We start from the raw sequence: 14381 nt of genomic DNA, 5'->3' as shown, positions 1-14381 counted from the left end.
TAAATTCTTTGAATTAAATTTTTTTTTTCTGTAAAATGGGATGATGATACCTGTTGCCTCTTGAGTTGTTTGGCTTCAGTGAAATAGTATTAAAAAAATGCTTTCCTAAGCTTTAGTAACTTTAATAATCTCAGCAACTGCAACAGTTATTGGTATTATAGGGTAGTTTATTTACTAATAGAGTCATTTGAATTTAATGTAAACATTAAATATTTAATGTAGAATTTGACTTTCTCTTCATTCTTAGTTCTATTTCTCCATTTTTGCTTTGCTAATATCATTTTATACATTGAAATTATAGTTTTAAAAATAATTTATTCTAAATTGGTTGAAGGATGTCATGAATCCTAATTATGTACCTATCTAGCTCTTTACATTTTAGCACTTAAATTCTGACTAACAACTGAATTTTCCATAGTGAAATTAATCATTTAATGACTCCCTCAGGAAGTCTCTTGTGGTAATCTCTAACCTGTATGTTCCCTGGTCTACTAAGCCTGAACTAAATTCCTAAATTTTAAGTAGCCCCAGGCAAAGGAAACTCATTTGAGTTAATTTGTTCACTCATTATTATTCAAGGAAAACCAGCATAGCCAGAAAACTTTTTTTCATGATTAACTGTAGTAGTAAGAAGTACAAAATAAAGATATTCATAAAAATTAAAATTTCAGACATTATATATTTATTGTTAAATCTTCACCCTAGGAGTACATATGTTTATTTCAAAGATGCTGTCACTGCTCAAAACACCTTTAGAACCACTCTTTAGATATTTCCTTCAGCATCTTAAGCTTCTTTTAAATGTGCATCCAATCCTAGAATCCCAGAGATGCAAGAAACCTCATAATCCAGTCAATATTTGGCCATAAAGATTCCTTTTAATATCCCTAAAAACTGGTCATTGACCCTCTTGAGGTTTGAAGACATCCATTGAAGGGGGAAGATCACCACTTTTTCAGTTGCTTTTCAACTCAGATTCATTAGAGTAGGAATAATCTGACAGACAGCTCAACTAGCATAACCCTCATTTTATGGTTGAAGAAAACAGACCTAGTGAGGTTAAATGACTTGCCCAGAGCCACACAAACACTAATTAACTAATTGATTCATTAGGATTTGAACTCGGGTCTTCTGATTCCAAACCTGGAATGCTTGCCTTCCTTTAATACTGATGAGCAATGGGATCCCCTTTGGCCCATGGCAGGTTTTATGAAAGAATTCACAAACCCCAATAAATACAGGCATGAGCTTTGTGGCAAAAGGGGATTTATTTGCATTAAGATGACAGTATGCTAAGAAGACAGCTTTCTTAGAGGGCAAACTCCTGATTGGGAATTTAGCAAATATGGGTTTACACTGAGAAAATCTCTTCCATCAGTGGTCTAAGTTTAGAAGGGTATTTAGCAAAAGTCCAGTGACAAACCCTTGGTTATTTCTGGTCAGTCTTGGCTTGGGGCTGGGGAGCAGTTTGAGCAATAGAGGATGTTTATTATGCTTCAGGCCTAGATTTCCAATTGAATGAGATTACTTATTTTGGGGATTGTTGGAAGGGTATGCCCCTCCCAGGGGTCCAGAGGGTTTGAAAGTCAGGAAGACCTTTCCCCCCAAAGGGGACACAATTTACATCAATACCTATCCAGTATTCTTTCCTCTTCTCTATTTGACTAAGTTAAAAAAGGCTAGTCTGTCTTGCATATGACAACCCTTCAAATAATTTCTCTGATCCTCCCAAGTCTCTTCTTCAGGCTAGGCATTGGAAGATTTCCTTCCACATATACTGATGTGGCCATCCAAAGGTGTGGGATAGACAAGAGTAGTCCCAACCTTGATCTGTTTGGGACTGTCATCATGTAACTACCTTGTCCTGGATGTAAGAATCAAAAATGTCTTATAGAAAACTTCACTGATTCATTGATGAATGTTGAAGAGATTTTATTTTACACTTTTCCCCCCCCAAGAATGGTGTCTAAGTTAGAAGGCACACTTTTGAAATAGCTAAGGTAGCCTTTTATTTACCATCTTAAAGTGCAAGTCCCTCCCCTGATTCCCCATTAATTGGGTGGTACAGAGATTTCTGAGTGAATCTCCACCCCTCATTACATCTAACAATAGTGCTTCTATTTAAGTCTCACCTTTCATTTCTCCCTTTTTATTTCTATTTCCTTAATCTCCCAAATCTGATTGCATTTTTCCTTTTATTGATATAACCTCATCTTTCTTTTATCTTTTATTTCCTTAAATCCTTCACCCTTGATTGCATATTCCCTTGTCTGTGTCTCCCTTTTATTTTTTTATTTCCTTGTTCCACTGTTATATCCTCCCATTTCTTAGGTTTCAATTTTCAAATTTTTGTTTCATTTATCTGTATTTCTCTAATTCAATTTTCCTAACTTTGTGGAAACTAATCCCCCATGTACTTGTCACATGGGTAGTGCATCAACTATACCTTTCTAATGCCCTTTTTGACTACCAATTGCACTCTTGGTATTATGCCATTCTCTTTTATGGTGAGAGGTGTTTTGAAAATTAAAAATCACCAAAGATCATTCAGAACCAGGTTTGTTGGCTAAGATGAGTGATCAAACCAAGGCATTCTATTTTGGCCTAAAAATGAGAGTACATGGGTAGAAAGTCACAAGATTTATATCCTATTGAGTTATTCATTTGCTTATTTGTTTATGATGGATGAATGGGCTCTAAAGGTCCTCTCAAAAGAAATATTAGATCCAAAAAGATCTTGAGAAAGCAGCAAAAACTGGGGAGAGTATAGACTTTTAATGGGGACTACTGGCAAAAGAAAAGTGCTTGTGTATTTGGGAATGTTTATTTTAAAAACTTAAGTTTCAGAGCTTTTAGGCCACACTCCACTACCCATAAAAAGGGAGAAAAGAAGTGATTGCTTCATTCAAACTGCAGATTTTAAACTCATAGAAAAAAGGAAAATTTGAGAAGTGAAAATTCCAAGAAATTAGAAGATGTATCAACTCACTTCTTCAAAAATTGTATTTGTAGTTGGTGAAAATGTGAACTTGGAATAGTAAAGCCCTTTCCATTTTAATGAACTCTGTTTCTTTGTTCATTAGGTTGATGAAACTTATATTAATGATCTTGCAAAAATAATCAAAGCTAGGTAAGTATCCTATGCAATTTCATATATATTAAGTTATTTGTGTTTTGATTTTATCTTTATCTCTATTCTTCATTCTTCACCTTTTTTTTAAATAGCTTTTCACTTTTTCAAATATTTCTGCTGTTAATGATTTAATGCCTGTAGGTAAAATGAGCTGTGTGATATGATCCATGAGTAGGTTATCTCTTGTAGGTGAGAGGTTCTGTCCATTTATTTCCTATTTTTATCTAAAGCTCTGCTTTTACCCCTTTGTTTTCTTCTAAAGCAATTGTGGTAAAGTGACTTGTGCAGGGTCACAAAGCTGGGAAGTGTTCGTGTCTGAGGCCATATTTGAACTCAGGTCCACCTGACTTCAAGGCTGGTACTCTATCCACTTTACCACCTAGCTGCCCTTGTTTTTGCCTTTTTGCCTTTTTCTTTTTCATTCAGTTCATTGAGGTGGAGGATATTAACCAGGCGTAAAGGAAAAGATCTACAAAGTGGTACTTGATCTGATAGAGCCTTGAAGGACAGTAGGGTTTCTGAGAGGTGGTGTTGAATAGGGAAATGCATGGGAGACAGTTCATGTAGAGGTGATGTCTTGTGTTAAAGGAACTAGTGGAGATTGACCAATTTGACTGGAATGAAAAGCATGTGAAGGGAGTCTTGTGAAATCAATTTGGAGAAAGGTACCCCGAAGCCAAATTCTGAAGGATTTTCAATGCCAGAAGAGTGTGTATCTTATTTCCTAGTCACAGTAGGGAGTTACTGAAGTTTCTTAAAAGCAGGTGATGACATAGATCTATAAGTAAGCCCTGTTAATTTGCTATGGTTTTTTCAGTTAATAAAAATCTGTTTTCTTTCTTTCCTTTCTCCCATTCCCCCTCTACCATTACCTTCATAAAAAACAAAAATAAAACTCTATAAATAGGCATAGATACAGGGAGGTCACACAGATGGTGAATGCAGCCATTGAGCAGTCATTTGCTGTGCTCTTAACAGAAGTAATGATAATATTGCTTTGGTTACTTTTCCCAGAGCAAGCAGCAGAAAGTAGAGGAAGGTAAAGGGAGGGGGCTGAACTTCAGTCTCTTCCAGAATCAAAGCTGGAAAAGACCCAAGAGGTCATCGAGTTCAGCTTTGATCAAGAAAAAGATTCTTTCTCTAGCATAGCTTGCCTTTTCTTTCTTTTCTTTTACTGAGGGGAAAACGAGTACTTTCTGAGATATATCATTTTACTTTTGTCAAACTTTAATTAATTTAGTCAAGAAACTAATTGTTACTGCAGATGTCCAGATATTTATTCTCCCATCACATCTAAATGCTAACCTAATCCAAGCTTATGTGTGATTTCTCAAATTCTGCTGTTTTCTCTTTCTGCTGGGATAGTCTCTATCATATTTTGATGACAATTTTGGTCTTCCTGCTTGCATCGTTCACTCAAATACTCTTTGCCCTGCTTTCCCTGGATGGTTCCTGGATTTCCTCATGAGTATATCTTAGCACGGAATTCTCTCTCCTCTTCTACCCAGCCTCCTCTTCCCCCTGACCCTTTAATTATTATGATTCTTATGAATAAAGTAATGCAGTCAAAAAATGCCATGAAATCTCATTTGTCTCCTTGAATTTGGATCTGTAATTATCTTCTTCATTAACCCTGCCTAGTCTAGCAGCTTAAATATTTGAGATTAATTTTGATTATAAAAGGAAATAGAAAAGTTAGAAAATTTTTCAGTAATGTTTTCTAAATATCCCAAAGAACTTATAACTAAATGCTTCATTAATAAAACATCCTGATTTTGTTTTCTAGTATTAATAACTATCCTATTTAGTAACTCTTTTATATTCTTAGATGTACATAGCATAAAATGAAATATTTTTAATTTCATGGGGGGGGAATATGGTATGTGTTGAGGCAGGAGACTTTTTTGTTTGTTTTCAGGAAATATAATATTTAATGTCAATTAACTATTTATTTCTGTTTACAGATTCCCCAAAGAAGTGGATTCTGGAGTTTTAGAGATGATTTCTCCTCCAGCCTTTTATTATCCATCTTTTTCAGACATCAAGTTAACTTTTGGAGACTCGGAAAAAAGAGTGAGGTATGATATATGGACAACAGTGTTGTTTAAATTGTTAGTGATTCATTTTGTGACATTTATTAATAATGTTTGAGAATCTGTATCTAAGGAGTACATTCCAAATGTTTTCAACATTTAGATATGCTTAATGATATTCTTAAGAAAAGCATGGATCCAGGCAGGAAGCCCTGGGACCCTAAGTCAGCAGAATTTGAGAAATCACACATAAGCTTGGATCAGGTTAGCATTTAGATGTGATGGAAGAATAAATATCTGGACATATGCAGTAACAATTAGTTTCTTGACTTAAATTAATTTGACAAAAGTAGAATGATAAACTTGCATTTATTTCTAAGGCTGCCATTCAATTAGCTGAGCTACTTTAAGAAAGTCACTTAATCTCTCTGAGACAGCTTATTTATTCTTTCAAATGAGTACACAAATACCTTCCTCATCAAGATATTGGCAGAATAATGAAGCAATAAACATGAAATGAGCTTTCATAAAATTAAAAGAATTTTTTGGCTTGGCAGTTAGGTTTCTATTATTATGAATATCATGGAGAAAATATTATACAAATGCAAGTGACAAAAATTAGTTGATTCCTTTCCTGAGTATTTTTCTTGAGAGCAGCAGGATTTCTCCCTGAAGCTTAACAGTTTCTTTGGTTTGAAAGTGACTATCATATGTCAGACAGTGGACACTTGTTATAGGCTTGAAGCAATGATTACAGAATTCTAGAATCCCAAAAGCTCAGAGTTGGAGACAGCCACAGAGGGCCTCATCCGTGTGGTTTTTTCCCCTGAACAAGAAGAATACCTTCTGTAACACTCTGCATGATGTCAGTGATTTGTTTAAGATCACAGGGAACTGGGATTGAGAGCAAGGTGTTTTGACCTAAAATCTAACACTTTTTCCACTGTAAAATGTATCATATTCTCCCCAATACACTCACTAAGAGATTAGACCTCCCTCGTTTCTTCTCTGTGGCAAAATTTTAAGACCTTTCATGATTCTGGCTATTTCCCTTTGGATCCTACCAGCTGATGGATGTTTATCAAAATGTTGTATCCAGAACATAATACGCTATATTCTAGATGTGGTCTGACCGAAATAGAGTGTAGAGAGACCATTGTCTCTTTCTCATCCCTGTATCTCTTCCCAAGTCTCCCTAAGATTATATTAGCTTTTTTAGCTTCCATATAACAATTTTATTTGACTTGATGGATACTAATAATCTTAGATGTTTTTCAGAAAAATAGATTTCTGTCTCTGCCTGCTCCATCTTATATTAATAAAGTTGAATTTTTAAAAATTCCAATATTAGATTAATACATTTATCTCTCAAATATTGTCCAGATCCATGTCAGTGGTCTAGATACTGAGTTTTTGAAATACCAATTCTTTCATCCTGTATGTTAGCTAGTCCTAGTTTTATGCTACCTTTTATCTAAGTCATTGACAAAATATTAAATATGTAGGATAAGCATAAAGACACATCCTTTGTGGAACACATGAGACTATATCTTCAAAGCTGATACTGAGCCATTATTGACAAATTTTCATTGTGTCTGCCTCTCCATGACCCCATTTGATATTTTCTGGCAAAGATACTAGATTGGTTTGCCATTTTCTCCTCTAGTTCATTTTATACATGAGGAACCAAGGCAAACAAGCTAAGTGACCTGCATAGGCTCATACAGCTCCTAAATCCCTGAGGCTGAAAGTGAGCTCCAGAATCCTGAACCTCCAGAGCAAGTTCTCTTTATCTACTGCACAAGCTATCTTGCTGACAAATCTTTGGGTCTGACCATTGAGGCAGTATCATCTCCATCTCACTGGGCTATTGATTAGCCCCTATGTCTCCACCAAAAGACAACAAAGGGACTTTGCAAAAAAAACTTTGCTAAAATCTAGGTGAGAGAATATATACAACCTATCCCTGATCTGCTATTCCTTGTCAGAAAAAGAAATCAAGTTAGTGTCCTGTGAAAACTGGTGTGGCTTGTTCTTGATGAAGCCATGTTGACTCATTGTAATTCCTGATTCTTTTTTTTTTATTTATTCATTAACCATTCTTCCAATAATACAGTTCAGAATATTATCAAGAGGAGAAATCAAGCTCACTGGTTTACAGTTTGCAAACTCTACTCTCCCTCTCCTTTTGAAAATTAAAATATTTGTCCTCTCATGTAACACCTCTCCTCTTCTCCATGATGTTGAGTTTCAGCTCCCTTTTCACCACTTTTGTTCTGTTTTTTCTAGTCCAAAAGTCATTCTCCTAGACAATCTATGAGGTCTCGCTGCTTCTGAGTCTGTATTTTTTTAGACAATTCCCCCTTTTTCTCCACATAGGTAGAAATTGTTTCTCTGTCTATAAAATTTATTTCTTGGACTGCCAACTCTCTTGGGCTAATGGCCTTGATTGAGCTCAAATCCATAGGATATCTCCTTTCTCTTTGCCCTTTGAAATCTTCTTTCTCTGAGTAAATCTTCAGCCCTTCCTGCCTCTCTTTATCTCTGTCACAGGTTCTCAGAGAGAAAAGAAGTACTCACTTTTCTTCAAGGTTCCTACCATTTCTGTTTCTGCAACTTGTTTCTCCTTGTTTGATGGGGAGGTTCTGGTCCTTTATCGCTCATCTTGGTCTTTTCTACAGGACTGTAATAGAAAAGAAATTCTACCTGCTTCTTATATCTCATTTCAGAAGATTTATTCTTTTTTTTTTAATGAATTAATTTATTTTTTAAGAAGATTTATTCTTAAAAAACATTTTAACAGTTTGTACTGGTTGAGGGGGGAGTCTCCCTTTTATCTAAATGAAGTTCAACTGCTCTTAATCTTCAAGTCAATTTAGCTAATTTTTGATCAGCACTGAGTTCAGCAGTTCATTAAATGCATCTGGGGGAATATGCATGCATTGCATAATGGTACAAGAAGTCTATTGTCTTTTATCAAGGAACAAAACTTTTATAAATGAAAGTATAAAAATAATGTATTTTTACATTATTTTATAATGTATAATAATGTCTATAATATATGCATATTATAATAATGTATGCTAAATCACATAACATTGTATAATTAGATAAGTGACAGAAGACACAGCATGGCATAGTGGAGAGGGACTTGGTCCTTAGTTCAAGTACTGCTGCCTCTGACTCTTAGTGGCTATATGACCATTGTCAAGTCACTTAATCTCTCAATGTTACTGGCAGTTCAGTAGAACTATAAATTATTACGTAATAGCTGAAGGATTTCCTCACCCAGAGATTCATGGTGTCAATATAATTACAGCTCTATTTCCTGTCCCTATATTTGGCAAAATGTTTCTCCTCATAAAATGAACTCATGGAAGAGACAAGAATCATGAATAGAAGGGGAACAAAAATTAATTTAGCTTCTGGGCCAAGCCTATTAGTACAGTTCAGTATATGCAGAACATAAGGTTCTTTTAAATTCTTTATTAAAAAAAAAACTATTTAAATAGGAGCCATAAGATTACCAGCATATGGTTTAAATGAATGAAAAAATATTTATTAAGTATTTATGGGGGCAGTTAGGTGGCACAGTAGATAGAGCACCAGCCCTGAAGTTGGGAGGATCTGTGTTCAACTCTAACCTCAGACACTTAACACTTCCTGGCTTTGTGTCCCTGGGCAAATCATTTAACCCCAACTGCCTCAGCAAAAAGCAAAAAGGAGTTTATGGTGGCCTAGTGGAGAGAGCACCAACCCTGGAGATAGGAGAATCTGAGTTCAAATCTTACCTTGGTTACATCCTAGCTGTTCTAGTCATTTAACCCTGAGTGCCTTCCAAAAAGAAAAAAAAAAGTTTATTGTGAGCTAAGCACTAAGTGTAGGAAAAAAACAAACAAACAAATAAAAAACATAAGATGGTCCCTGCTCTCAAGGAACTAATTGTCTAATTGGGGAAGACTAGACTTTTTTGATCACTTAATTCTCAGGACCCAAGATTGCTCATTTTTAAAACAAAGGAGTTGGATCAAACAACCTCTTTTTAAAGTCTTGTCTAGGTCTAAATTTACAAGTCATGGATTCTCCAAATGATTTCACTATTAATTAAACCCACAAGATCATAAAATTACGTATCGATATCTAGAAGTAAACTCAAAGACCATCTTTTCTGAACCTACCACTCCATTTCATGGATGAGGAAACTACAGCTCAGGGAGGTTTGATGATCATACAAATAGCAAAGTATCTGAAGTGGGATTTGAACCTAGATCTTCTGGCCCTAAAGCCAGTTCTTTTTTCTTCTGTACTTCATTTGAAAAATATTAATTCATTCTATTACTTCTGAATTCAATAATGATATTGTTTCTAGCCAGAGTTAGATATAAATCAAATGTCCTTTTTAATATATTACTGTTTCATTAACTAAATGACCATTTTCTGTGCCCTGTCAAGCACCTGCTTTTTACCTTGGCAATAATAGATTTTAAAGAGGTGGTAGACTGTAAGGGTGAGAAAGGTGCCTTGAAGAGGTCTTGGCCTTTCTGTCTCCTTCAGTGTGCAGATCATTTGGCTGGATTCTAGCCAGGGCTGCCAAAGTAAATCATTGACCTTTCCATCTTCCTGAAAGCTTTTCAGTTGTCCTAAGAATTGAATGTGATTTTACTCCTTCAAGTTTTTTTTCATTTATTTTCATTTAGGAATCAGTTGCACTTATTCAAATCATAATTTATTTATTTTAGTTTGGGAATTAACTACTTTGATCCAAAGACAGAAACATGTGAAGTAGAATTAAAAAACAGCAATTTTTTTCCCTTACTGTTTCATGAGCTAAATGAGATACTAATTCACTTTTCCTTAGTCACCAAAAAATGCCCAGGATATCAGTATGATATGTGCAGAAGAATAAGAAAGAACTGTAGCCCACTATGGATAGACAATACTGTCTTTTTATATACATTATAGATTGCTTCATGTGAGAGCAACTGTAAGATAGTTGACCTCTCAAAAGAGATTAAGAGACCCTGGAACACAGCAATCTTGATTGCTTCAAAGCTGTAGAGAGATTTCATAATAATTCCTAGTCCTGCTGCTGCCATTGTTGTTAAGGTAGCAAGAAGCCATGCAGTGTACCCATTCATTTAAAAAATACGTGTGAAATGCTCCATGCCAGTTGCTGGGGGAGCTGGGGATTAATTGGAGAGGCAGCAGTAGAGGACAATTGACAAGGAGGATGAGCAGCAAGATGAGGGTGTGTTTGCCTTTCAGGCATGAGACAAACTCTGTCTGTGTCTGAGTGTAGGGAGAGGGAGAAGTTGGGGAGGTTCCTGAAGGAAGAGCAGTAGGCACACACTATAGGTATGGAACAAGGAGACTGCTTACTCTCCACCAGCAGCTGGTAAGGCTAGTGCCTCCAGCTCCCTTGGCTAAGACCAAACTTGTCACTGCATTCTGCATTTATTTATTATGTCATTTATATTAAATATTTTATCTAGATTTTATATTTAATATATCACTTATTCACTTGTACTAATACCATGAAGTTTATATTTTAGCAGACACTGGACCAGAAAAAAACATTCTACACTATCCTTTCCCCTTCTCTCACCCTCCCTGGCCATCCTACTATCATGGAAAAAGAAGGATTTTAAATTTGTCATGTTATGGACTGCTTTGGCATATGTTATGTATGATAGAATAATTTATTTTTAATACCACTGATCCCTTATTAGAAAGGGTAGATATTTGCAAAAATGCATAAATTATGTTGGCTGAGAAACTTATTCACAGATTTTTTTTCCATATAAATTAATTCATGTCAAAAGTGCCATGAATTTGTTTTTAAGCATGAGAAATTGTGGCAGATGGCATGGAAAGATCTATCCATGGGAAGATTTGTATACACATCTATGATAGGACTCTATGCTAGGAAACAGCTTTTTTTTTTTTTTTTTTTTTTAGGGGCATCTTTCAGAAAGATTTGTACAATTTATATAATGTATGTAGACTGTCTATGGTGAATTTGGTAGATAGCAGAAATGAAGCATTTTCTTTTATAAAATCAAGTGACAGCTTTCGTGGTCCTCATACATCTTATAAATATAGGAAAACTTTTTTCCCCCTTGCCAAGCAATAATTGCACTTGTAGAAGGAGAATTCTGGTGACTCCACATGATAATGATTCAGATTTGTTATTTATAATAAATTAGAGGAATCTCAATAGGAAATGGCATAACAAATAAGAAGATTGGACATGTCTGGTTTGGTGCTTCAAACTTCCCTCATTTTATTGTGGTTGCTGTTAGCTAAGTAAAGAAGACAGCATTCTTTAGTACATCCTTAACCCCAGAAGCACTTTCCCATAATAACCATCTTGAAGAGTTTATCAGTTCTTCTAATCCCTGAATTGTGTTGCATACATCATACCTTTCAACAATAATAGGAAAAAAATATTAATGGAGATTTTATTGCTAACCTTTAGGTGGAGGACCAAGCAAAACCTGGATTACAGCTTCTTGATGCTATATGCCCAAGAAAAGGGCAAGTTTTACCTTCAGGTAAGGTGATATTATCAATAGTTTCAGCAGCGCCATTCAGTTAACAAAGCATATCAGGCAGTTCTTTGCATAGCATCACACTGGGGAGTATATGCCAAGATCAATCCCTGCCTTGTTCTGTCTCCCTATTCCCTTACAACTGTATAAAAGAAAAAGATAAAAACAGTTGTCATTATAACAGGAAGTAAAAAATGGCAAGTGCATACCTAAGAGAAGAAAATGCTGTATAAGGCCTTTACAGCTGTGAAGGACCTGGGACAGATTCATGGAGGGAGCATCCTCTGGATTAATACTTGAAGGACAGCATAATATATCAGTAAGCAGCAGTCATGGGGGGGGGGGGGGGCATTCCAGAATGATGCGAGCATTTAGTCAAAGAGATGAAAGTGTGAGTGCTATACAAGGCCACCCATTTTTTTTCTACATGAGATATAGTTATAAAGGAAGCTTGATATCGGCTTATAGAGAGTCTTTGTTTTGCTGTAGCTATGATCATTGTTTTATGTAGCTGATCCTTCATTTTATTTCTTTATGTTTATTGATTTTTTTAAATTGCTAATTTTACTTTTGTCATTTTTTATTTTGACAATTTAATTTTTCCTTTTGTTACAAGGTGGTTACAATTTATCAATTTAGATTGTCTTTTCAAAAAATAGATTTCAGTGATCATTTCCATCATCTTTTGTGACATAGTTTATTTCTTTAGTTTTCAACAATTTTTTCTTTGTGCTTGGTTTGAGTTTGAAGTACTCAGGTTTTCATATGTAGAAATAAATGGGACTCTTATTTTATGGTAAAGAGATTTTTTTTAACTCAGAAAGCAAAAATGTCAAATCTGGTTCTCCCATTCCTGTATAATAGAGTGACTCTTTCAAAGTTTCCTTGGGCATCCTTATGTCTTCCTCCATAGCAGAAACACCCTCTTACTTCCTGACAACCCACAACCAGAGTTCATAAGTTAACAGTACTAACAGTATTAACAGTGTAACTCTAGATACCTTGCTTCAAATCACTTCAGTTATTAAGTGCTTGTTATGTGCAAAGCACTGTGTTGAACACTGGGAGTTTTGGTGGAGTTCAAGCTCAGTATGATTTCATCAATGAGGGTCACGACTCCTTTTAACAATTTAGTAGAGTTGCAACTTTGAAAACTTCTGGTGTTTGCAGAATTTTTCTCCCTATGGAAGAAACTTTTTGAATTTAGATAGGCTGGTCCCTGGGCAGCATAGCTAGGGAAAATTGCAGATAGAAAGAGAATTAAGAGCTGGGGGATGAGAAACAACACCACGGAAAATGTGAAGAAACCTCAGATTTCTGGGAGGACATTCTACTTTTGGTTGGCTCTTGTTGCTAGAAAGGAGCCTGAATTTCCCTTCTATGACACCTATACCCTTCCTTTGATTCTGATGCCTCATAAGCCAAGGACAAGTCTTAATCCCTCTTCCAAGTGACAGATCTTCAAATACTTGAAAAGTTACTCTTAAGCATCTGCCCACAGGGTATGAATGTGTGGGGTTGGATCACTGTAGCTAGCCTCTTCTGAAATCTGTTCAACTTATTAATATCCTTTCTAAATTGTGTTGCCTAGAACAGAAGATGGTATTCAAGGTATAGTCTGATTTTGAAACTGAAGGCAAACTGACACTCTCTCTCTTCATTGTTCCACATTAGTCAAATGACTGTATTAATTATCTCACCTGCCCCATCACACATTTAATAGATAAAATATGAGTTTGCTCTTCATTAACCTTCCCTTGCCAAAAGTTTTTTTTTCAAGCTGCAGGTAGCTGTATTTTTTTCTTTTCCTGTTGAGCTTGTAATTATGATTTTATTTTTAAAATCCAATTGTAAGACTTTTCATTTGTCTTTTAAAATGTCATTTTATTAGATTTGACCCAGGATTCTAATCTGCTTGATGCAAGTTTTCCAACTGAAACTTGTGTAATATGCCCACAAAGGACTTATTATTCCATTAAATTAGATGACTATGGTATATAATAATAAACATAATAAATAATACCAGTAGCAATTTATTCTTATAGTGTCTGTTTTTAAATGGCTACAGAAGGCCCTCTTTAGGAAGCTCAAGGATGATGCTTTCCATTTTTCACATGAGGAAAAAAAAAAAAAGGCTCAGATGCTGACATTTCCCCAGCGTCAAATAGCCATTAATTGTCAGAAATCTAAACAGGGCAGGAAGATGGTATAGTGGGTAGAGTATTGGTCCCTGGAGTTAGGAGGACCTGAGTTCAAATCTGGCCTCAAGATATTTGACATTTATTGTGTGTGATCCTGGACAAAACATTCAACCCTAATTCCCTCATCTCCTACCCCCCACTAAAAGAATGTGTTTGAACGCAGGTCTCCATAGTCCTAGCCAACTATTCTTTTCACAGTTCCATTCTGCAGTTATAACAACTTGAAAGCAAGATTTGTTACAGACTATGTAAGCTTTACCTTCTTTTCTTTTTAGTTTAATCATCCATAGCTCAGTTTTTCCAGCTTTCCTTTTGCAGAAACTTCCTCTATCTTAATTCCTCATTGCATTGGCTATTAACTGCCAGTCCCCTTAGCCTCACTTTCCTTAGCATCATAATCCCCAGATAGTCAATTGACATTTCCCAAAGAATAATGATCTGTTTGAGTGTTGTGCCTGACTGG

The 14381-nt window shown here is 35.5% G+C and overlaps 1 protein-coding gene across 2 annotated transcripts in view; it reads left to right on the top strand.

Moving 5' to 3' along the window:
• The window catches only part of MGAT4D (MGAT4 family member D), a 109333-nt gene that overhangs the window by 55683 nt on the left and 39269 nt on the right, over positions 1-14381 (top strand). For both annotated transcript variants that reach the window (XR_004230003.1, XM_003774356.3), the window contains exons 5-7: positions 3084-3130; positions 5098-5211; positions 11645-11720. Coding sequence is in view for 1 of the 2 variants with exons in the window: in XM_003774356.3 (XP_003774404.2) it covers positions 3084-3130; positions 5098-5211; positions 11645-11720 (237 nt within the window). In the remaining variant the exon portion in view is untranslated. The remainder of the gene's footprint in view (positions 1-3083; positions 3131-5097; positions 5212-11644; positions 11721-14381) is intronic.

This window comes from Sarcophilus harrisii, chromosome 6 (genome assembly GCF_902635505.1).
Source record: "Sarcophilus harrisii chromosome 6, mSarHar1.11, whole genome shotgun sequence".
Lineage (NCBI taxonomy): Eukaryota > Metazoa > Chordata > Mammalia > Dasyuromorphia > Dasyuridae > Sarcophilus > Sarcophilus harrisii.
Note: the sequence above shows the minus strand (reverse complement) of the source record. Positions and strands in the feature narration are given on the sequence as shown.